General features: G+C 43.1%; 1 protein-coding gene and 1 long non-coding RNA gene across 2 annotated transcripts in view; one reads left to right on the top strand and one right to left on the bottom strand.

Moving 5' to 3' along the window:
- Positions 1-24,592, top strand: part of cspg4 (chondroitin sulfate proteoglycan 4) — a 254,553-nt gene that overhangs the window by 213,073 nt on the left and 16,888 nt on the right. Inside the window, exons 7-9 of the mRNA XM_034175982.1 lie at positions 13,006-13,204; positions 21,342-21,473; positions 22,073-22,233. Coding sequence (XP_034031873.1) covers positions 13,006-13,204; positions 21,342-21,473; positions 22,073-22,233 — 492 coding nt within the window. The remainder of the gene's footprint in view (positions 1-13,005; positions 13,205-21,341; positions 21,474-22,072; positions 22,234-24,592) is intronic.
- Positions 1,504-24,208, bottom strand: LOC117515417. Its single transcript, XR_004562146.1, has 3 exons — positions 24,198-24,208; positions 21,394-21,399; positions 1,504-1,578 (listed from the first exon to the last, which is right to left on the bottom strand). It is a non-coding gene; the product is annotated as an uncharacterized LOC117515417 (long non-coding RNA).

The raw sequence follows: 24,592 nt of genomic DNA, 5'->3' as shown, positions 1-24,592 counted from the left end.
AGACATCAAAGTTTAAAAAAAAAAACATTACAAAACAGGTCTACTCAGCTCGTTACTCCATGTATACTAAACGATGCAGGACTTGGCTTTTTTTTTTTTTAAATGTCTGTTTTTGCAAATAAAAAAATTGAATATTTTACAAAAGCACATTTATCTGTAAACATCAACACACACCACATTAATGTGTTGATTTACATAATGAATGACTCAACCAATCAGTGTTTAGCAGAGGCACATTTTACCCAGAATCCTTTGCAATCCCTGTCTGTTTGTTACAAAACTTCAGAATTAGTGCATTATTCAACATTAAAAGATATATGTTACATTTTAACTTTGTACAAATGACAGAATTGACATTAACGGAGTTATTCTATCAGTATTCATTTTATTTATATAACAAACCATAACTCAGCATTGCTTTATTTTCCAACACCTCGACCTGACGGAAGTGTCGTGATTGGGTAGAGAGTTGGGCTTCATGGTTCCTCTCAGCTTGCGCCTGTGGTGCAAGGCATGTAGTAAATGGCGCTTCCAGCAGGGGGGCAAGATGTTCAAAGACAGAAGTGCTGGTTCATTGTTTTGGGTCTGTTGTTGTTTTTGATGCTACCAGAAACGATTGTGGGGTTAAAACTCAAATTCAGCTTGTTAGTAGTTGCAAGTGTACCACAGACAATACTGGAATTTATCGGTTATCTATAACTTCTGATACATTTTTGGGTGGTTTATTGTTTTATACTTATCAAAGATAACTTTTCAGTTATCTGATTATCTGTTATTGAAGTTAATTTTTTGGTTATCTGTGCCCACCACTGGTTATTTCTAATTGGAGCTGCTGCACAAAACAGCACACAGTATTAATCGCTAAATGTGGACAAAGTGGATGGTTTAGCCGAACCCCCGAACTCCCCTTGCTACAGGCCAGTTTTAATGCCATGCGATCTGACTGATCGATCATGACTTGATGTATTGGGCACAGCTGCTATAAACGATGAGTCAGCACCTTAAATAACACACAGTGGTGAGCCCAGGTAACCTTAAAGTTAGCATTGAGGGCCTAGCTGAAGCTACTGCTAATTTTAAGTTTATGTAGCTATGGTTTGTGTTGTTGGATCTAAAATCCTGAAAAAAGTCGAGGCGTGAAAATTCTAATATGGTGTAGTGTAAATATGGAGGATCACAAAAGGTTTAGCATGCCAATTTGATCAAGAAGATGTACACAAAAATGAACTGAACAAATTAAATTGAACAGTAGTTTCCACTCAGCATAGATTATTCACAGCACAAAAAGGAATAACAGCTATTAAGATATAAAAATACACCTGGAAAATCATTTTAATCATATAATTAATAATAGAATTATCCTGTGATGCTTGTTGGCTTCATGTGATGTTATCGATGTAGTTTATTGGATTAGTGTATGAGTGTCAAAAGGAACAAACCTGTGATTTTAGGGTTTGCAAACATTTTTACAGTTAAACTTTATATTGAAAATATGTTAGATGGCTTAATATTAGCAGAATTAAAATTAGTGGAAGCTAGTTGGTCCACTAATGTTTTTCAAAGTAGCTAAAAAGCTAACTGCAAGTCCCTTGTTTCACTACCTCTCTGCAGTACTAATTGGAGCTACTGGTCCTTCAGGGCATATTTTTTCTTCTCGCAAAATTTCAAAGAGGTCGCCACGCTGCGAGATGTCATTAACATTGAGACACTCTGATCAGGCTGCACTTTAACACAGACAACAGCATTAACATTACAACATAAAACCCTTTGTATATTGTGCCTAAAACTCGTGAATATATTATCTGGGTTTTTAGACATTGTTATTGTGTTTGTTTTATGTAAACAAGCTCAGGTTGTTTCTCCGTTATTTTCAATGGGATTTGCTGTGAGCTGTGATCGCTTCCTGATCATGTCGTTCTGGGAGAAAGTGAAGTTCACTCTGAACATCCTGATTATTATCCTTTACAGCACAGTTTGTCCAGTTTGTTCCAGAGTAATATATGGGTGATTCTTTAACTACGGGCACTATTGGCCTTGTAAATGTAATTTCCACCACACCATTGCCTTACAATATAAAGCGCCCTGGGGCAACTGTTTGTTGTGATTTGGCGCTATATACATGTGCTCTGATGTCACTGTTTATTTACATAGAAACTATCCAAACAATCTTTCATACAAACTGTTTAGGGACATTACAGTGTTGTGGTGGAAATTACAGCAATAGTGTGGGACAACTACATTTTGTTTTAAAAAAATCACAACAGTTGAATGACATTGAATACCCCAATTATATTTTGATTATTTTACTGATATTTTATTCAGAGATATTTTAAAACATTAGAAAAAATGTTTCTTTACCATTCATTTTTATCATTGAAGATCAAAAGTCTGGGTGTGGGACAAGCACAAATCGACAATATTTGCATATAATGATGCTGAAAAAAGGTGAAAAAGTCATTATAGACTACTAGAACAAATTTCTCAACACACTTTCATTGTAAAGATAACTATAAAAGTGTGAAATTTCCCCTTTTTTCTGTTTTTCATACAATATGATCAAAGGACATAATAAGTGCCCGTAGTCTAAGAATCACCCATATATATAAAATGTCTGAAATTTGGTTTGCGTTTATTAAATTCCACGCAGGTTAAACGTAGCAGACACGGATTATTTGGAATATTTGTTTTAGCAAGTTTTCAGGGTCTCATGTAGCAGTCTATTATTACCATGATGAAAAGCATAAATAATTACATTTGGTAGGATGATGTTGTGACTCTGGCACACAAAAAATAATGGGGTATCTCAATAGGGCGATAAATGCCTTAGATTAAGTCTGACCTTGCTTTTTTGTTTCCTGCTCCATCACCTTCAGTGCACTTTTCCCTGATAAACAAAGCCTTACAGACATGTGATAGTTTGATCAACTTTATGAATATTCAAAGTGCCACAGGTGGCATTTAACCTTGACCCTTTAGCAATCTCTAGGTGGCAAGGAAGATTGTCTCTTGATTGATTTCCAGACAGAATATCTACATCCAGGGTCGACGTAGAGACGCCTGTGCGTGGGTTTGTTTAATGTGGGAACGTTGTTGCACACTGACACATGCAACAGCATCCAATGGCTGGGAAATACCTTTATAGCCATTAGGTTACAAGCCATCGCCTCCTCTGCCTGATCTGCCAATGAGGACTTCTTGTTTCACCAGACGCCCTTAAGCTGTCTCATGTTCAGACATCCTGTTGGGCCATCATTGGCTACCGTAGCTCCCCTGGGGCACACAACATCCCCACTGTGTTTCACCCCAACCAACAGGCAATAAACTACTTGATCCATTACCCAGGTGTCACAATGTGGACAAGGGGCTGGATTTTAACAGCCTGACCCTTTGTTAAAGTGATGGTAAGCAAATAAAACATGAGTCAAGACTGCTGGGACAGTTTTGACATTAAGTCTTCATCCATTCATTCATTTTCCGGGTCGGAGTCTCAGTGGTAGGAAACTAAACAGCTCATCCCACACTTCCCTATACCCGGCAAAGTCATCTACCTCTTCCTGGGGGATCCAGAGGCATTCCCAAGCCAGCTGGGAAATATAATCTCTACAGAGTGACCTGGGTTGTGCATGGAAGGACAACCCTCCCCCCAGGTTTATGCATATACGACTCCAAATTAATGCGTTTTTTCCTCCCATGAGAATGTCATTATTTTTCTCCAATACCTTAAGAGTGGGTGTGTGAATGAGTCGTGTCTGCATCCTGTGACATCATCTAAGAAAGGAGGTATCACACAGAGAGGAGTGAAGGCAAGCAGCTCCCGCATGCACTGCAGTGAACAGGTGGCATTCTGCCTACAAGCAAAAGGTTCTCCTTCCATCCTCTTCACAGAACCCAGGTTTGACTGACATTTGGTTCAACTCCTCTTCTTCACCTGAGGCGAGCCTGTAGACAAACTTTACCACTTTACATGAACTTCCGCATTCTGGAAATGTGCTAGAGTTCAGATGAGGGTTATATCCATGGTTCACTGGCCCCATAATTTGTCCTTGGACTCCCCAACACTTTGGAGTTACTGTGCCAATAAACTGGATGGGATGGATGTATTTATCAGTCTGATATCGACTCATTCACTGCATTTTACTTGAATAGGCTTGTCCAAAGTGTCCTAAGTATACCTATGACAGTTCCTTCAGAGTCTTGGTGGCTTTCTAGCACCACCCATGCTTTCGCTCATATGGCAGAACATTTACTTTTGAAATCATTTTTGGATTTTGCGTATAACAATGAGATTAATCACGATTAATCGTGAAAATCATGTGATTAATCGCAATTAAAATTTTTAATTGTTGCCCAGCTCTGGGCAAAAATTAACATATATATATATATATATATATATATATATATATATATATATATATATATATATATATATATATATATATGTGTGTGTGTGTGTGTGTGTGTATACAGTAACTTCAAAATGTTCATGTATCCATCTCCTGACTTCAATATGTACAACTTAGGGCGACTCACATTGTAACAGCCCGTATGAGCGAACCACGCAAACATTGCACTGACGGGCAGGCGTGCATTATCCCGGTGCGACGGTTTCGTGCATGCGGGAGCACAGTGGCAGCAGCTGTGTGATGTGGTGACTCCATTGCACAGCTGCTGTGATGAAACAATAAATAAAAAATTAAAAAATACATGCTGCGACGGTTCCGTGCATGCGGGAACACAGCAGCTTTTCACCGCAGCTGCGCGATGTGTAACCACAACCACAAAATAAAAAAATAAAAATTACATGCCTCCCACGGAAATCGAACCCGCACTTTCCAAAAACTCTGATTGCCAGTCAGAAACTTCACCACTGAGCTACAATTGCTGTCCTGTGAAAGGTGCGGGAAACTGCCTGATATCAGGAAGAAAGTGGATGTATTTAAAAAAAATAAATCCACACACCATATAAAATCACCACATTGTATTGAATCCTTCTTATCAAGCGGGCAATACAAATATGATCTGTCTGTCCCTCTGTAGATGACCCATGGTCACAGACGTACAGTCATGAAATGACATGAAAGAGAAGCAGTGAGTGCGCTGTTATGTCCACATCTGCTGTCAGCGTGTGCACCCTGCCCCACGCGCATCTTGTGAATGGCGTGGCGCAAGACAGCCGTCCCCAGCTGTGACATTCTGGACGTCCCCAGCCGTGACGTCCAGATCAACAGCTCTCCACAGCGGGTCCTATCGGTGGCCACACCTCCTGTCAGTTCAGCGCACACACCATGTCACTGTGTTTGTTTTCAAAGCCACACTCCTGGGGGCACTTAGACAAATTTCACATCCAGCTTGACAGTGATTGCCTGCAGACTGTTTTCGTGATGATAGTACGAATGGCCACACATTTTCTAAGTGCCAAGTGAGCGGTGTTAGATGTTCATGCGTGTCACCTGGAATTTGGCCGACACCTGCTGCGAGAGGTTCGATGGTCTCGCACAGCGCACACTCTGTCTTTCAGCCACTGGCGTGCACAAATAGTTGTACCAACAGGTGTACGAGGCGTTGGATGCAGCTACGATTTTACGAGTTTTGCACACCATTCCTGCTTCATCCGCACTTAATGCACAAATCGACCAAATTCGCACTGTGTGAAGGGGTCCTAAAGAAAATTGGCTGAAAAAAATTTATAATTTAGAGGCGTTACACTAAACGTTATGCATACCTATATGTGCACCATTGTTTTGGCATTTAGATTTTTATTTCATTTGTGTCATGTTGTAGAGATTAAGTTTCACTCTTTGTTTAAAAGGCATCATTTTCGATATTTTAACATAAAGAAGCCTGTTTTTATGTTGTAAAAAAAAAAAAACTAAAAGTGCAAAAACTCCAGGGTGCACTAACTTTTTGTTAGCACAGTAAAACAGGTAGGATTTTAATTTCACTGATACACATATCATTGATAAAGAAACTGTATTGTTTCACTGTCAACTGCTGTTTCCTGCATTTCCTAGTGCTCAACCACTTTCACATCGTTTTGATTTTATTATTATTATTTATTATTATTATTATTATCATTATTGCCAGTTATGTGACAATTTTCGTCAAAGGGTTGGACACACTGCCGAACTCATACAGGGAGTTACCTCTATCCTGCATGGACACATCTGATACATGAAAGATGATCCTCCACAGAGGACTTCCTTTATCTTTCCTTCCATCATGGTCCATGACTGAATGGTGCCATCTGTGACGCTGCTCGTCCAACTGCAATTTGGCAAACAGTCTTTGCAGATATTTTTTGTGCACACGTCCCAGCGGAATCACAGGATGAAAAGCCAGCTGTGCCAGCAATCCACAGGTGCAGGAAGAAATTATTTTGTTTGTTTGTTTTCCTGCGAACCTTACTGGCTATAAACGCAAAGTGTTTTTTGATTTCATTCGTTTGCAAGCATGAGTGTCTCTTGTCTTCACACTATCACCTGAGCCTGAAGGTGTGTTGTTGTCACATTAGAGCAGCCTTTCTCAGAGTGGTCCATGAACCACTGGTGGTCCTAGAGTGATCCCTAGTGGTTCGTGAGTATTGATTAGATTAGATAGAACTTTACTGATCCCTTGCGAAGACTCCCTCATGGAAATTGAGGTTCCTGCAGCATTGTATAGCAGCACACAGGGTAAGAAGCACACAGAGTATCAAAAGTGAAAGTTAATAATTAAAGCAGTTTGCAATATAAATACACAATATAAATACCAGACATACTGATCAAATGAATTAAATTAATTAATTAATACTGGTTTACTGGCTACAGCTGTTCCTCTCATTCCCGACCTCTGTCTTCCTGTTACGCCTCCTCCCCCTGAGTGTGGAGTTGTACAGTCTGATTTCTCAAGGGACCATATACAGTGGCTTGCAAAAGTTTTTAGCCCCTTGGTATTTACATCACGCATTTTAATTTGTTTATGGTATTTCAAAAACAAAAAGTAAATCAGGCTTCTCTATATAAAAATTTCTACAATTATCTTCCTTAGACTCAAACTGAAAGTAAATCTCTACAACTTGATATAAATTAATTAAAAATATAAAAGCCAAGATGATGGGTTGCATAAGTAATCAGCCCCTTTGGTATAATACGAGCGGAGCGCCGCACAGCGCTGTGAGGCTCACTCTATGGTAGACAAAGGCACAGTCTACCATAGAGTGGGGGAAAGTGCAGTGGGGAAAAAGCCACAAACCATTGTTGTAAAAAGCCGTAAAAAGCCACAAACCGACGGTAGACAAACATAGACATATAAAGAAGAGTAGACGCCACATTGGTTGCTGTGGTGCAAGAAATGCGGCCGCAATCTTGGACCAGTCATCGTAGTGATTTCATAATCTTATTTTCTTTTAAATCTTTCTAACATAATATGTGTGAAATACCAAGTGTTCCAATACTTTTGGAGGGCACTGTATCCTAAGCTTATGATGAGTGCAAAATGAGTGTGATATTATTACTATTTTGTTTAAGAATATTTCATTTTCACTGTTGCTGCACTTTGTGTGAGGTCATAGTCACATCTTATATCATATTGGTATGACAATATTGCAATATGATAATTTGGCCATATTGCAGGCAAAAAGATAGGGGGATCTGGGGGAGCAGAATAAATAAAATAAATAAAATAAAAATAAAAGCCCCCCCCCCCCCCCAAAAAAAAACCCTTTTATTCATGGTGTTGCCTACTTTCATCTCAATTGTACCATTGCATCACATATATTGGTTTTTGCAGATCAAGTAGCTATCCTTGGCCAACCACCTCAAATGTAAAGTGCTTCCACACCCAACTCTGACTAATAATTTTCTTGTCTAAAAATTGGACCATAGTTCCAGCAGCAGCACTTTTTGCCATCCTCCACATGTACCGGCTAGTTTTTCTATTGTTCTTCATTTGGCATTCAGCGGCAGACCAGAATATGTGTCGGTGTAAATACCATAGATTGTGCATGTCCTGGACAAAGCCTGTGTGATGTCACCCATAGGTTTTCTATCGAGACCCAGAACAGCCGATATGAAGTACATATCTGGGTGGCACCATGTTGGCAGCAGCAGCAGCAGTGCTGATTCTGGCTACGTCATGATGAACCAATAGATTGATGAAGAGGTGGAGCGTGGGTGGCTCAGTGTGTGATGAAAGAAGCCTGAACACGTCCCTCTCTTCAAATCCAAACCACCTAAGCAAACAGGCTAACCTCAGTTTTGCTGCTTATTTTATCAGATTGTAATAAAAGCACCAAACTGGGCAGCTTAGTGGTTAGCACTGTTGGCTCACAGCAAGGTCATGGGATCCATTCCCACCTGTGGCCTTTCTGCATGGAGTTTGCATGTTCTCCCCTTGTTTGTGTGGGTTCCCTCCATGTGCGCCAGCTTCCTCCCATGTCCAAAAACATGCAGGTTAGGTGGATTGGAAACTTTAAATTGTCTGAAAATTTGTTTGTCTGTATGTGGGCCTGCAACAAAATGGTGTCCTGTCCAGGGTGTACCCTGCCTCACGCCCTGTGACTGCTGGGATAGGCTGCAGACTCCCCGTCACCCTTAACGCACCGCAGTCTCATTTGAGGGCGGGCGCTAAAGGAGTGAAATATGACGCATATGATGTAATTTCTCTACTTTTAGGGGAAAAAAAACATGGCATTTTCTCTGAGTTTTTGGGCAAACTACAAACAAAGTGTGAATGCAAAGAAAAAGTGACGATGTGTTGGGAAAGTGGACATGTGTTGCAGTTTGTTTATGACCCAGAGCACAAACATGTCAAGACGGTTTTGCAGGCAAGAGAACGGAGCTCCTCTGGTTCGCTGTGTAGGCTAACACTTACCGACACAACGTCTCCCATTTGCCTCGTCTTCCCTTCTCCACTGGGAACCGAAAGAAATACTTTTCACGACTGTTATGGTGTTTGCAGCCGAAAACACGTCCCTGTAAGTTGTCAAATCTCGCGATATCATGCAGGGTTCAAATGAGACTGCACTGCCCTATTGGAGTAAGCAGTTGAAGTTGAGTGAGTGAGTGCACCAAATTTTCAGGAGTGTTAATATGTGGTATGAAGTTTATTTTCAGACATGGAGGCATGACCTCAAATGGCCTACAGGGGTCATTGAAGAATTTTACAAAACTGAAAAATGCTCCAATATATTAAAAAGTATTCATAATGTTGCTCCAATTTTGCTAAAAAAAAAAAAAAAAAAAAAAAAACTGATTATTGGTTGAGCTAATAGGATTAATAAATGGAATAGTTTTGACTTTCTTGAATGTTTGGTCTCCAAAGTAAAGGTCAAACAAGGTCGACGTACATTGGATACTATGGCATATGATATAATGTGATAACTAAGCATGACAGATTGTACACACTATTCCTTTTAAAAACCCTATTAAGTGAACCAATAATTTGCATCACTTTTATCAAAATTGAATCAACTTTAACTTTTGACACCTGTACAAACGGAAACTGACCTTTGTCATTCAACTTTTATGCCTTTACCACAAAAACGCACACTTATTTTGACTATCTGTGCAGCTACACCCATGAGTGCAAATAAAGGTTGACTATGGCAGTTGCAAAATGGACTATGCTCAAAGACTGGATCTGAAGAAAAGAGGGTGTTCACAATAATAGTAGCATCTGCTGTTGACGCTACAAACTCCAAACTATTATGCTCAAACTGCTTTTTTAGAAATCCTGTGAATCACTAAACTAGTATTTAGTTGTACAACCACAGTTTTTCATGATTTCGTCACATCTGCGAGGCATTAATTCTGTTGGTTTGGAACCAAGATTTTGCTTGTTTACTAGTGTGCTTGGGGTCATTGTCTTGTTGAAACACCCATTTCAAGGGCATGTCCTCTTCAGCATAAGGCAACATGACCTCTTCAAGTATTTTGACATATCCAAACTGATCCATGATACCTGGTATGCGATATATAGGCCCAACACCATAGTAGGAGAAACATGCCCATATCATGATGCTTGCACCACCATGCTTCACTGCCTTCACTGTGAACTGTGGCTTTAATTCAGAGTTTGGGGGTCGTCTCACAAACTGTCTGCGGCCCTTGGACCCAAAAAGAACAATTTTACTCTCATCAGTCCACAAAATATTCCTCCATTTCTCTTTAGGCCAGTTGATGTGTTCTTTGGCAAATTGTAACCTCTTCTGCACATGTCTTTTATTTAACAGAGGGACTTTGCGGGGGATTCTTGAAAATAAATTAGCTTCACACAGGCGTCTTCTAACTGTCACAGTACTTACAGGTAACTCCAGACTGTCTTTGATCATCCTGGAGCTGATCAATGGGTGAGCCTTTGCCATTCTGGTTATTCTTCTATCCATTTTGATGGTTGTTTTCCGTTTTCTTCCACATGTCTCTGTTTCCACATGTCTCTGTTTTTGTTTTTGTTTTTTTGTTTGTTTGTTTGTTTGTTTGGGTTTTTTTTGTGTCCATTTTAAAGCATTGGAGATCATTGTAGATGAACAGCCTATAATTTTTGCACCTGCGTATAGGTTTTCCCCTCTCCAATCAACTTTTTAATCAAACTACGCTGTTCTTCTGAACACTGTCTTGAACGTCCCATTTTCCTCAGGCTTTCAAAGAGAAAAGCATGTTCAACAGGTGCTGGCTTCATCCTTAAATAGGGGACACCCTGTTATTATTATTGTGAAAACCCCCTTTTCTACTTTTTTGCTAATAGCCCAATTTCATAGCCTTAAGAGTGTGCATATCATGAATGCTTGGCCTTGTTGGATTTGTGAGAATCTACTGAATCTACTGGTTCCTTGTTTCCCATGTAACAATAAGAAATATACTCAAAACCTGGATTAATCTTTTTAGTCACATAGCACTACGATTATTCTGAACACTACTGTATGCCCAACCACAACCGACCAATGAGTGCGCTTGTAAGCTCACTTCCAGTTTCAACGCGGAGGGAAAAAAGGCGGATATTTTTTCGCCGGCTGCAGGAGGGTTCATACCCCGTGGAGGGGCTGTGATCTAAAGCAGTTCTGTTTGGCTTATCACACCCAGGGAACTGTGTCAAACTAACACCATCTTACAGCCAACAAGCAGCATTTTGTTCAAAAACGTCGTCATTAACAGGCTTCCGTTCAAAATGCTTATGAAGTTTGTCTGTTTTGATCCATTGCGGTGTTTTTGCAGTAATTAAACATGGCGCCATTAAATCTGTCAAACATACGCCACAATAGAGCCTTAAAACGTGGTGTAAAAAACGTAGTTTATTTTTTTAGTTTATCTGCCGAACGGTTGGGTGTGTAATGGTCAATGTATGACTTATCTTCCCAATGGTTGGGCGTATAGCCTTTGCCTAGTGCAAATTTGGTCGATTTGCACATAAAGTGCACATGAAGCAGGAATCGTATGCAAAACATGTAGAATCATAGCTGCCTCCAACGCCTCTTACACCTGTTGCTACATCTGTTTGTGCACACCAGCGGCTGAAAGCCAGAGTGTGCACTGTGCAAGCCCATCGAACCCTCTCGCGGCAGATATCGGCCAAATTCCAGGTGACACGCATGAACATCTAACACCGCTCACTTGGCACTTAGAAAATATGTGGCCATTCATACTATCGTCACAAAAACAGTCTGCAGGCAATCACTGTCGTGCTGGCAGTGAAATTTGTCTAAGTGCCCCACGAGTGTGGCTTTGGTGTGTGTGCTGAACTGACGGGTGTGGCTGCCGACAGAAGCGGCTGTGGAGATCTGTCATTCTTGACAACACATACTGTGTTTGGACGGCGCAATGTTTCGTGGTGCACTCATACGAGCTCTGCCACCGTGAGTTGCCCTGATGAAGGTATTTGCACTATCTGTGAAGGGGCCCTTACCACTCTCACCTATGTGCTTGCTCTAGGGGTTGGGAAAGTTACACCTTACTTGTGTGAAGTGCCTTGAGGCAGCTTTACTGTGATTTGGCGCTATATAAATAAAATAAATTAATATCTGTGAACTACTAGCTATTTTGATGCATTGTAAGGTAATCTGGAAAGCTAAATACTGACATTGTTTTTAATCAACAATTTCTCTTTTAAAAACTGGAAATCTTCTAATTCTGTATACAGCAGTGTTCATCAGTTCGCCTTTATGTCTATATTGTATCACACCTGTGGTCAGCACCACGGTGTTTGCAACCCCCTCAACCACACCTCTAGATCAGCCACTGCTGTGCTTTTTTTCCCGTCTTTCTTTAGCATCTGAATTTTTCCACCTATAGTGTTCCCAAAAATTACAACAGTATATCTGAATATGCATTGTTTGCAGCATGCACATTTTTGCAAGAATTCCACAGAACACTGCCTCATCAAAAATGACCATTTTGTGTCACAATTCTTTCAGCTTGCCCAGCATGCACTGATCAGAGTGACAGACAGACTCTGCATGGGTGAAGTCTGGTGTTTAAATATCCAAAGCTGAGGCCTCTCTCTTCCCTCTGCCTGAGGCTTCTCGCATTTTGTCCTAAAACCACAGCACGGGGAAGCGAGAGAAAACAAGCGGGCAAGTGGCTTTCCAGATCGATACATACCTCTTACTGGAGGGCAACCTGCGTTCACTCTCCCAACTGATTTGAACTATTTAAGAATGTCTTTCAGGGGATCTGGCCCATTTCTTTCAATTAATGCTCCTTTCAGGCAGCCAACCATTAGAAGTCCATTAAAGCCGCTGCACCCAGGGAGAGTCATTCGGCCCGCGCTGCCGTTACGCTCCATCTTCACATAACAGGAGCAACTAGACAGTCACAGAGAAATAATTACCTTTTTAAATTGTTGCTTTGGAGGTGGCTGTTAGCAGTGGGAGCTTTGTCTTGCTTTTGTTCTTAATTTTTTTTAAAGGTTTCTGTCTTTTGAAATAAACATCTGTGCTGAATAAAAGTCCAAACATGACTGAGACTCAGTAATCTGCAGTCTTTTCATCTCTGCTCGTGTCTCTCCTTCCCGTCTGTCTTTGATGTTTCACAGGTTCTCGCTGGTGAGAAAGTCGACATCACGTCCAGCATGCTGAGCACAGAGGACGCGGACACTCCTCCAGAGGAACTGGTTTACCATGTTGAAGAGCCAACCAACGGGATGGTGGGATTCAAAGATTCGCCCAAAGAAAGCATTTTAAATTTCACGCAAGCTCAAATAAACAACGGCGAGGTCATCTTCATCCACCAAGGTAAGGCCAGCAGACCACTGCACCCTTGACTTTCTGTCATTCCACTAGAGGAATATGGGAGCTGACGTTGTGCAACACTTCTGAACTACAGGTTTAAAAGAACTTCAAAGGACATTTCCTCTGAATATTTTGTTCCAACAACAGCAGTGGAAGATGGTCATCCTTGCAAAGAGATGGTATGAGTTGTCTTCGGAGGATCATTGAGTACCGTTGGAATGACTTTGTGTCAATCGAATGGTTACTTTGGGACTCAGATGAGGGGCATCATTTGCATAGTGAGGGAAGACCAGCTACAACATTTTGACCTTGGGGGATGTTTCCCTGGGCATGATCCAGCATGCAGGTGCCTCAGTGTTGAGGGCCGCAGCAGCTAGGAAGGCCTAAGAGGACGCCCACGTTTTGCCTTGCTGTGGCAGTTAGATGGCTACTTTTGAGAGGTAGAGATAGAGATAGTCTGCCAGAGTGGTTACCATTCAACCTAAACTGAACTGAACATTAGCCACCATTTCTGTGAATGTCTTCAACTATCACATGTGTTTGCAAGAATGTTGCATTTTGCTTTCAAAAGAAGTAAGTCCTATATAGACCCTGAGATCCGTTGGTGCATATCTCAAGATTACATAGCATGAACATATGACTCCTCCTGGACAGGATGCCACAATTGATTGAACTGAGACAATGGAGATGAAGTGTCTTGAGATCCTGAGATACTGACAGCCTAACTCCTTACTCACTGACTTACTCACTCTTCCCTTCAGTAGGCCAGAAATGTTAACCTAAGAACTCCAATCTAGAGGAATCACCAGTTCTCCATATTCCATCTCACAATTCTCATTATTCAATTGCCTTGGCAATTGTAGCTTAACCTGAACAACATTTCCCATTGATTGGAGTTTCACCAGTGATACAAGGCGCATTCAAAAGTATTCAACCTTTGGCCGCGAAAAATACAATTACTCACCTGAGGGTCTGAAATCCTAATCCCCTTTGAAGTAGCCTCCTTGGGACTGCACACACTTTTCCCACCAGTTTTGCCATTGTTGGAAGCATTTTTACAAGGCCTCTTTTGGAATGGTGTCCAGCTGGGCTGTCCACATGATGTGTTTACACAATGCAAATCGAATCCCTTTTAGCGTCATTTTGATCTTAGGGAGCAGCCAAAAATCAGAGGGAGCCATGTCAGTACAGTTGGAAGAATGAAGAATCACAGGAGTGTTGTGTTTGAGCAGAATTGGGGGATGCATTGTTATGATGGAACTGCCAAATTTTCACCACCCACAGATCTGGTCATTTGCGGCGCACCCTGTGAGAGTTAAAGAAAACAGTCAACAAGACTTTGACATTGCTGCACACCTGACGTGCTTTCTTAGGGCCCTGTCCCACTGGCATTTAGGAGAATTTGCATATGGATTGCGCACAAAATTGGCCCATATTCGCCAAACATCTGCAATATCCGTGTAACATGCCTGTATGAGTCGGCCGTCATCCGAACACGCCCATGATCATCCACAGAGGCACGCATGTCCGCAGACAGGATTTTTGAGTATCTCAAAAATCTGGATGCGGATAACATCCGCCTTACATACTCCATACATACTCAATTCATATATGCGCTGTATATCTGCCGTTAACCACTGATATCCGCAACTGACGGGGATTTGCAGCTTGGCAGCGGACTGGGACAGTGTGTAAAACAGATATATATCGTGCCCATCATGTCTACATCACAAATTAAAATATGTTGTAACGAATGCATACAGATTGGCCATGAATAAAGCGTTTTTATTACATCTGCTTTGCAGCTGATTTGCAACATACCTGCCAGTCAGTGCAGGTCCGGCTGTGTAAATCCACAAAGACATAATAGCTGCTGCAATCTAGGACTTTTATTTAACACCAACAAAAGGAAGAGCTGCTGTTTAGCCACAACTCACGCTGAAGTCTGTTTTCTGTGACACTCAAAAAAAAAAATTAAAAACACCGTCTCACACCCCGAGCGGCTTCCCCCCTCCCGCTCCCCAAACTCATGAACAGTTAACCCTCGCATGACAAAATGAACATTAACTCTGTGATCAACTTGTCCAAGTCCAGCAAATGCTCCAGAGGCTGTATTGTTGGTGTGAATAGTGATGCCAAAAAAGTGAGCTTATTTTATGACCGCAATGTAGATGCCGTGCAAGCGCAACATGTGTGCGATGCATTCATAATACACCCGTAATACTGCAGTGATAATCTTGATGTGTCGGATCAGTTTCCTCACTACATGCGTTATACAACTGTGACTGTTCATCATATACTATTTGCTATATATTATTAATATATCCATAATTCATACTGGGACATTTGTCATTTTTGGCCATTTTTGTTGCGGACGACAACGAACGCCCGCAATTTGTATACTCAGTTCATGAGCAATTAATCCTCTCCCCAGTGGGACAGGGCCCATAGGCTTCAGTGATGTTAGGTGTTTCCATTGCGATGACTGACATTTGTTTTTTTTGTAAATTTGGTAAATGCTACAGAATGTTTGCCATCCATAGTGCCTCTATTGATAGAGGCACTATGTACAGGGGCTTGTGTATTGTATGTACATTTGATCTCAAATATTGTGCTCATGTTTGAAGAATCCAATGAAAGGCCCATGAAAAGCCTGCTAACGAGTCTTTCATTGGATTCAGGTGTGTTGGAACAGGGAGACAACTAAGAGTGTCAGGAAGGCAGATCTCGAGGACCGAACTTGGGCACCCCTGTTTATACTTTATTTCTGTACTTATTTGTTTTGGTTTCGTTTCATGTGTGGATTATTTGGGTTCTTACCTATATCTGGTGAAAATTTCATTTTTGTAGAAAATATTTACTGAGAAAAATGAAGACGTGTTCAATACTTATTTTACCCACTGTGCCTTTAACGGAAAGCTTTTTCCAGTTTAAAGACACATATGTACACTGTTGGAGCTGGAACTGAGCAGTGTGCCTTTAATGAAAGCATGTCATCATATTGCCTCACCGATCATGCATTCCTCACAATGAGCACATCAAAGAACTCCCACCGCATGTCCTCAGAGAGAGCGAGAGAGAGTGAATGGGAGAGATAGAGAAACAGAGACAGAGAGACAAAGAGGGGAGAGAGAGGGAGGGAGAGACAGAACGAGCACTCCAGACAAAATAAAGATTAAAAGCGACACAGCGCTGCTTTAATTAAATACAAAACAAACAAACAGAAACAACATTAAAGGCATAAATGCAGAAGCTTGTGTGTATGGCTCAGCTCCCGTCCCCCCTCCACAAATCTCTTCTATGAATTTCTCATGGAGTTGGGAGTCGCAGCAAGTGCATGCAGAGGGTTGCATGACACTAGCAATGGCTCTGGGAGCAGCCTTGTCGGCTCACCAACTTTGAAAAATTCAAAATCCAGGAGCAACACTGGCGGTGCCCTGCGAGTGAAGCGAAGGAAGAGCACAACCCAGTGGATGTATCACAAAATGAAGCAATTTCCTTAGGGACCCTTCACACATAGTACAAATAAGTACAAATCAGGGCGAATCACGGCGAAACAGCTCATATGAGCAAACCAAGAAAACTTCAGCTGACGTCGGGAGGGACACATGGACGGGCAGGGGTGATTGATCCTGCTGTGACAGTTTTGTGCACGCTCGTGCACGAAACTATCGCAGCGGGATCCTTCACACAGTGCGCACAGCTGCAACCACATCATATATGCCACCCACGGGATTCGAACCTGCAGTTTACAAAAGCTCTGATTGCCAGCCATAAACTTTACCACTGCACTACTACTGCTGTCCTATAAAAGCTGCAGAAAAATGCCTGAAAATCAACAAGGAGATAGACGTATTTTAAAAAAAACACACACACACCATAAAAAACACCACATTTCATTGAATCCCTCTCATCGAGGGAACAATACAAGTATGAACCATCTGTTCTTCTGTAGAGGAACAGACCATCCCCACCATCCATAACACATCCGCCACATGTGTTGCGGATGGGGGGGAGCGCAACACACGCGCAACTCACACACATGGCACATGTGTTGCAGGGGGAGCCAACACTCTCACACGCCACATGTGCGTTGCTGTTTTGCAACGCCACACTCGTGGGGGCACTTAGACAAATTTCACAGCCAGCTCGAAAGTGATCATCTGCTCACTATTTTCATGTTAATAGTGTGAATCGTCACACATTTTCTAAGTGCCAAGCAAGTGGTGTTAGATGTTCATGTGTGTCACCTGGAATTTGACCGACATATGCTGCGAGAGGAATCAAATGGGCTCTCACAGCGCACACTCTGTCTTTCAGCCACTGGTGTGCGCAAATAGTTGTAGCAACAGGTGTACGAAGCGTTGGAGGCAACTCTGATGTTACACATATTGTATACGATTCCTGCTTCATGTGCAATTCAGCCACATTTGTACTATGCGTGATGGGGCCCTTAACAATGCCATCAGTATGTTTTGCAACAATAAGGTTGCAAAAATCTTGAGAGAGCTCTTTCATTTTACTCATCATGAGATGTTTCTTGTGTGACACCTTGGTAATGAGACACCTTTTTATAGGCAATCAGTTGGGACTGAACCAGCTGATATTAATTTACACTGACAAGGGGCAGGACTGCTTCCAAATTTCTGATAGATTTCAGCTGGTGTCTTGGCTTTCCATGCCTTTTTGCACATCCCTTTCTTCAGTGTTCAATACTTTTTCCCTGTCATTTCACATTACACATAAATTAATTTCTGTAGTTACTTGTTTTGGTTTCTTTGTATGTGTGGATTACTTGGATTCTTTCTGACATCTTGTGAAAATGTCATGTCAATATTACCTTTAGAAATATATTTACTGAGAAAATGTGTTGTGTGGGCCACTGAAGAGGAGGTACTGCTGGCCCACCACCACCAGAGGGCGCCCTGCCTGGAGTGCGGGCTCCAGGCACCAGAGGGCGCTGCCGCCTTATGGGAGCAGCCTGGGTGACAGCTGTCACCCATCACCGGACACAGCTGTTCCACTCAGCACAGAGGTATATCAGGAGGACGGCGTCTCCACCTCAGTGCCGAGATATCGCTTTTAGACGAAGGTAACGTTCTCTGCATTTTCTGACTAAATAGCTAACAGATTTGTTAAACCTTTTCAGGACAGCTGAATTGCTTAGATAAGTACTCACCTGCCTGTCATACTGTAACTGGAGGTGGAGGCGGCTTCTCCCCTCTCCGTTGCTGGGTGCTGTCGCATCCACGCCTGTGTTGTTGCTCTCTCCCGCCAGCAGTACCGGATCCGACGAGCGGAGGCAGTGGCCACCTGGGACTTCGGGACTTGGCGGTTCCAGTATTTCCAGGGTTCGGTGGCAGAGGAGATCTGGGTGGTTTCGGTTCGACTGAGACGGACGTCTCCTACCTTCGAGCCTGCCCACACGACACCAGCGGATTCGACCCCAAATTGTGATTGTTGTATTCATTGTGCTCGTTTCACAATAGTAAACCTTGTTATTCACCTTCCTCCATTGTCCGTTCATTGCGCCCCCTGTTGTGGGTCCGTGTTCCTACACTTTCACAACAAAATGGTGATGTTTTCAATACTTATTTTACTTTTATATGTGTGTGTGTGTGTGTGTGTGTGTATATATATATATATATATATATATATATATATATATATATATATATATATATATATATATATATATACACTCAACAAAAATATAAATGCAACACTTTTGGTTTTGCTCCCATTTTGTATGAGATGAACTCAAAGAGCTAAAACTTTTTCCACATACACAATATCACCATTTCCCTCAAATATTGTTCACAAACCAGTCTAAATCTGTGATAGTGAGCACTTCTCCTTTGCTGAGATAATCCATCCCACCTCACAGGTGTGCCATATCAAGATGCTGATTAGACACCATGATTAGTGCACAGCTGTGCCTTAGACTGCCCACAATAAAAGGCCACTCTGAAAGGTGCAGTTTTATCACACAGCACAATGCCACAGATGTCGCAAGATTTGAGGGAGCGTGCAATTGGCATGCTGACAGCAGGAATGTCAACCAGAACTGTTGCTCATGTATTGAATGTTCATTTCTCTACCATAAGCCGTCTCCAAAGGCGTTTCAGAGAATTTCGCAGTACATCCAACCAGCCTCACAACCGCAGACCAAGTGTAACCACACCAGCCCAGGACCTCCACATCCAGCATGTTCACCTCCAAGATCGTCTGAGACCAGCCACTCGGACAGCTGCTGAAACAATCGGTTTGCATAACCAAAGAATTTCTGCACAAACTGTCAGAAACCGTCTCAGGGAAGCTCATCTGCATGCTCGTCGTCCTCATCGGGGTCTCAACCTGACTCCAGTTCGTCGTCATAACCGACTTGAGTGGGCAAATGCTCACATTCGCTGGCATTTGGCACATTGGAGAGGTGTTCTCTTCACGGATGAATCCCGGTTCACACTGTTCAGGGCAGATGGCAGACAGCGTGTGTGGCGTCGTGTGGGTGAGCGGTTTTCTGATGTCAATGTTGTGGATCGAGTGGCCCATGGTGGCGGTGGGGTTATGGTATGGGCAGGCGTCTGTTATGGACGAAGAACACAGGTGCATTTTATTGATGGCATTTTGAATGCACAGAGATACCGTGACGAGATCCTGAGGCCCATTGTTGTGCCATACATCCAAGAACATCACCTCATGTTGCAGCAGGATAATGCACGGCCCCATGTTGCAAGGATCTGTACACAATTCTTGGAAGCTGAAAATGTCCCAGTTCTTGCATGGCCGGCATACTCACCGGACATGTCACCCATTGAGCATGTTTGGATGCTCTGGACCAGCGTATACGACAGCTTGTACCAGTTCCTGCCAATATCCAGCAACTTCGCACAGCCATTGAAGAGGAGTGGACCAACATTCCACAGGCCACAATTGACAACCTGATCAACTCTATGCGAAGGAGATGTGTTGCACTGCATGAGGCAAATGGTGGTCACACCAGATACTGACTGGTATCCCCCCCCAGTAAGACAAAACTGCACCTTTCAGAGTGGCCTTTTATTGTGGACAGTCTAAGGCACACCTGTGCACTAATCATGGTGTCTAATCAGCATCTTGATATGGCACACCTGTGAGGTGGCATGGATTATCTCAGCAAAGGAGAAGTGCTCACTATCACAGATTTAGACTGGTTTGTGAACAATATCTGAGGGAAATGGTGATATTGTGTATGTGGAAAATGTTTTACATCTTTGAGTTCATCTCATACAAAATGGGAGCAAAACCAAAAGTGTTGCATTTATATTTTTGTTGAGTGTATATACGTACACCTTGGATTGTAAACTTGGGATATGTGGGGTTGGAAGGAATAGACTAATTGGAATTCTGACTTCAGGGGGCATTCCTAGGGTTCTCTGAGACGTCTCTGTGTTCCCAGGGTGAATTTAAAAAAAAAGTCTGCCAGTCACACAGTCTTCTCTTATCGTGCCCCTGCCCTGTGGAACGATGTCCCACTGCACATAGGCAGACTTTTAAATCAAAACTTAAGACCCACCTGTTTTCCTTGTTTTATCATTGATATTTTATGTGTGTTATTATGTATATTATATTTTTAATTTTTTGTACTTTTTTATGGGTTGCTTTTTTAATTAAGTTTTAATCTTTTAATTCCTTTGTTGTGTTTTCATGTTGTGTGAAGCACCTTGGGGCGATTTTATTATGAATTGGCGCTATCTAAATTAATCAATTTGATTTGATTTTGATTCATAACTGGGAAATCCTAATCTCTGAGTATAACTAGAGCACAACATAAAACCCAAGGACTGTAATATATTTTGTTTTTGGTAAGTGAGGTTTACTCACTGCACGGCACTTGCTGTCTACTGCTTAACTTCACTACCATCTGGGTCATAGCACCCAAATTTGATTTTGGAGGACTCTATTTTTATGTCAGTTTATGGCATAAACATTTCAAGTCAGTTGGAGTGATACTGTATGACCTGAATGGACAAAGAAAGACACATGGGGCTGTTAGAAATACATGTTTTGCCTCTCAAAGTGAATGGAAGGAAGGAAGGAACCAAGGAAGGAAGGAAGGACAAATGAATGATCAGTAAGTCCAACCCTTCTGTTCTTACAGGTGAGGAGTCTGGTGGTTTCAGTTTCACTGTGACAGATGGTGAGCACACGACTCCTCTCTACCAGTTTGTCGTCACAGCCAGGCCTCTCACTATCACCATGGAAACACAGGATGAGCTTGTGGTTTTTCCAGGTAAGAAATGCCAATATTTTTCAAGTTTAAACCACAGTGATGGAAGGATAAATATATATACAGTATACAGTACTTCACTTTAGACCTGCATGCATACAGATGCATACAGAGGAAAGGTCAGCTACAACATCTGGCCATCTGAGATGTTTCTCTGGGCGTGATCCACTACAGAGGTCCCTCAGTGTTGAGAAAGTAAAGGGGATGCCCACTTTCACATATGTGCTGACTTTTGAGAGGTTGGGATGGACTGGTTCTCTGTTTCGGTGATTGCCATCCAGGACCCCAAGGTGGTTCCTCTATAATATCTGCAGTAACCACATGCACGAGCACATGTTCCCAGACCTGCAATAACATACAGATGAAGTGTAACATTTACAGATGATGCTTTTGTTTGTATGTGCTAGTTGTGTTATTGATGGTGGATGAATTTAAGGTACAAAGTAAACACACTGGAACAAAGCACCAAAACCTTTGTACTTGTTTGTGTTTTAATTCTATATGATGCTGTTTCTGTCAAACATAATTCTTCACATCATGAAGCCTGTTCACATATTAGTATGAATTGAGGCCATTCGATATTTGTGTGTGTGTTTTAACAGGAACAAGAAAACTCATCACCAAAGCCAATCTGGGAGCCGTAACGAGCGATGATGGAAATGAGATTAGCTACTCACTTGTCCGCCCACCTCGTCTAGGAAGACTCATCCGGGCCAAAGACAGGAACCAGTATGAAGAAATTACTCGCTTCTCTCAGACGCAGGTAATGTTCTGCTTGTGAGTCTTGTTTCAAAAGCAAATTCATTTCTTAATTTCAGAGTTTTGTAGAAAATGGTAAAAGGATGTGTCCTTTACCGATCTCACTCTGAGTGTAGCTCAGGTGTTAGAGTGGTTTGACACTTAATCAAAGGCACTGAGTCCAGATGTAGGATGTAGGTCTCCATTGATTTGCGTTCAGGTCGTGAGAGACTGTACAGCCTGCTGGACAGAAACTCAACGCCCAGAATCAAATCAATGGCACAATCATACGGACGGTGCGGGGGAAGGGTGAGCGCCAGATCCTTGCTGAAGACGTCAGCAAGATCGTGGTACACAACCGGCACTGCCGTCAGATTGGGAGGGACTTTGACCTCCTCCTTAGCCTGTAAACCGGGAGGAACCAAGGATCCTAAACACACCCGATGGCAGGTTTCGCTCCACTGAACCACCACCCCAGACGGCCAATCAATCCGGGCATTGTGTTTCAACATCCAAGGGAAGCCCAAAATCACGCGGGAGGTAGAAGGAGTCACAAAAAACTCGATCTCCTCCCGATAATTTCCAGACACCACCAGAGTTACTGGTTGTGTCTTGTGTGTGATTAAAGGGAGAAGGGTGCCATCTAGTGCCCGCAACTGCAATGGTGAAGGGAGCGCCACCAGAGGGAGCCCTACCTCCCTAGCCCATCTGCTGTCTAGCAGATTCCCTTCTGACCCCGTGTCCACCAGTGCTGGGGCTTGAGGGGTTAAATCCCCGCTCAGGATTGTAACTGGGAGTCGTGTGGAAATATGTGTATGCCCCACGTGAATGTCTTGGCCCACCCTAAGCCCAGTTTCTAGGGGGCGGGCGTTGGTGTTTAACCTCTTGGGGCAGTCTCTCTGCAGATGCTCACTCGAGCCGCAGACAAAGCACTCCCTGCGGGCCAGCCTCCTCTGTCTGTTAGGTGGTCTAAATGTGGCCCTGCTCGTGTCCATAGCTTCGTCAGCAGGGGGAGCTGTAGCCACACGGAGCGTTGAGGCTGTGGAGCGTGGGGAGGGAGGAACCTTTTCGGACCCGGAAGGGAGAGGGACGGCGCATGCCCGGCCACGTCCTTCATCTCGCTCCCGACGGCGCTCCTCTAACTGATTGTCTAACCGTATAACGAGATCAATAAGCCCATCTAGATCCCACGGTTCTTCCTTGGCTACCAGGTGCTCCTTCAGGACCGACGACAGTTCGTTTATGAAGGCGGCGCGGAGCGCAACGTTATTCCAGCCGGACCTCGCAGCCGCGATGCGGAAGTCGACTGCATATTTGGCTGCGCTCCGGCGCCCCTGTCTCATAGACAACAGCTCAGTTGAAGCAGTCTCTCCTCTATTAGGGTGATCAAAAACCGTTTTGAACTCCCTCACAAACCCAGTATAAGTGGTAAGGAGCCGTGAATTTTGCTCCCAAAGCGCTGTAGCCCAAGCGCGTGCCTCACCACGAAGCAAGTTAATAACATAAGCCACTTTACTGCCGTCAGACGCGTACATGACGGGACGTTGTGCAAAGACGAGCGAACACTGCATAAGAAAGTCCACGCACGTCTCCACACAACCTCCGTATGGCTCTGGGGGACTTATGTATGCTTCAGGGGATGGTGGGGGGGGTCGTTGAACGACGAGTGGAACGTCTTTATTCTACACCGGGTCGGCAGGAGGAGGAGCTGCAGCAGCGCCCTGAGCGTGTGCTTCCACCTGCGCGGTGAGAGCCTCCATCCTGCGGATAAGGATGACGTTTTGCTTGGTCATCAAATCCAACCGAGCGGTAAAGGCGGTGAGGATTTGCTGCAACTCACCAATCACGCCTGCAGACGCCTGTGCACCCTGCTCTTCCATTGGTTGTCCAGATGGTTGACGCCCCTCGGGATCCATGACGCTGGCCGAGATATCCTGTTGGGAAAGTGTAGTGACACGGACCCACAACAGGGGGCGCAAATGATCGGACAATGAAAGAGTCGAATATGAACACTTTACTGTTGTGAAAGAGCACAACAAAAACACAGAGGATTACAGAATTTGAGCAAACAGTCAATCCACAAAGGTGACGTGTGGGCAGGCTTGAGGATAGAAGACGTCTGTCCTGAGAAGAACCGGAACCACACGATTTCCTCCGCCACCGAACCTGGAGAATACTGGAGCCGCCAAGTTCCGAGTCCCCAGGTGGCCACTGTCTCCAAGTGTCGGATCTGGTACTGCTGGCGAGGAGCAAAAACAGTCATATGTGGGTGCGTGCACACCCAGTAACAACAATGGTGGGAATTCCACCTCCACCTCTAACACACACTCGTGCAGCTCCTGTCTAACCACTTATCTGGTTGGGGTGTGAAGCTAAGCCGTCGC

The sequence above is a fragment of the Thalassophryne amazonica genome, chromosome 8 (assembly GCF_902500255.1).
Source record: "Thalassophryne amazonica chromosome 8, fThaAma1.1, whole genome shotgun sequence".
NCBI classification, from domain to species: domain Eukaryota; kingdom Metazoa; phylum Chordata; class Actinopteri; order Batrachoidiformes; family Batrachoididae; genus Thalassophryne; species Thalassophryne amazonica.
The sequence above is the reverse complement of the archived record's forward strand: the minus strand, read 5'-3'. Positions and strand labels throughout refer to the sequence as shown.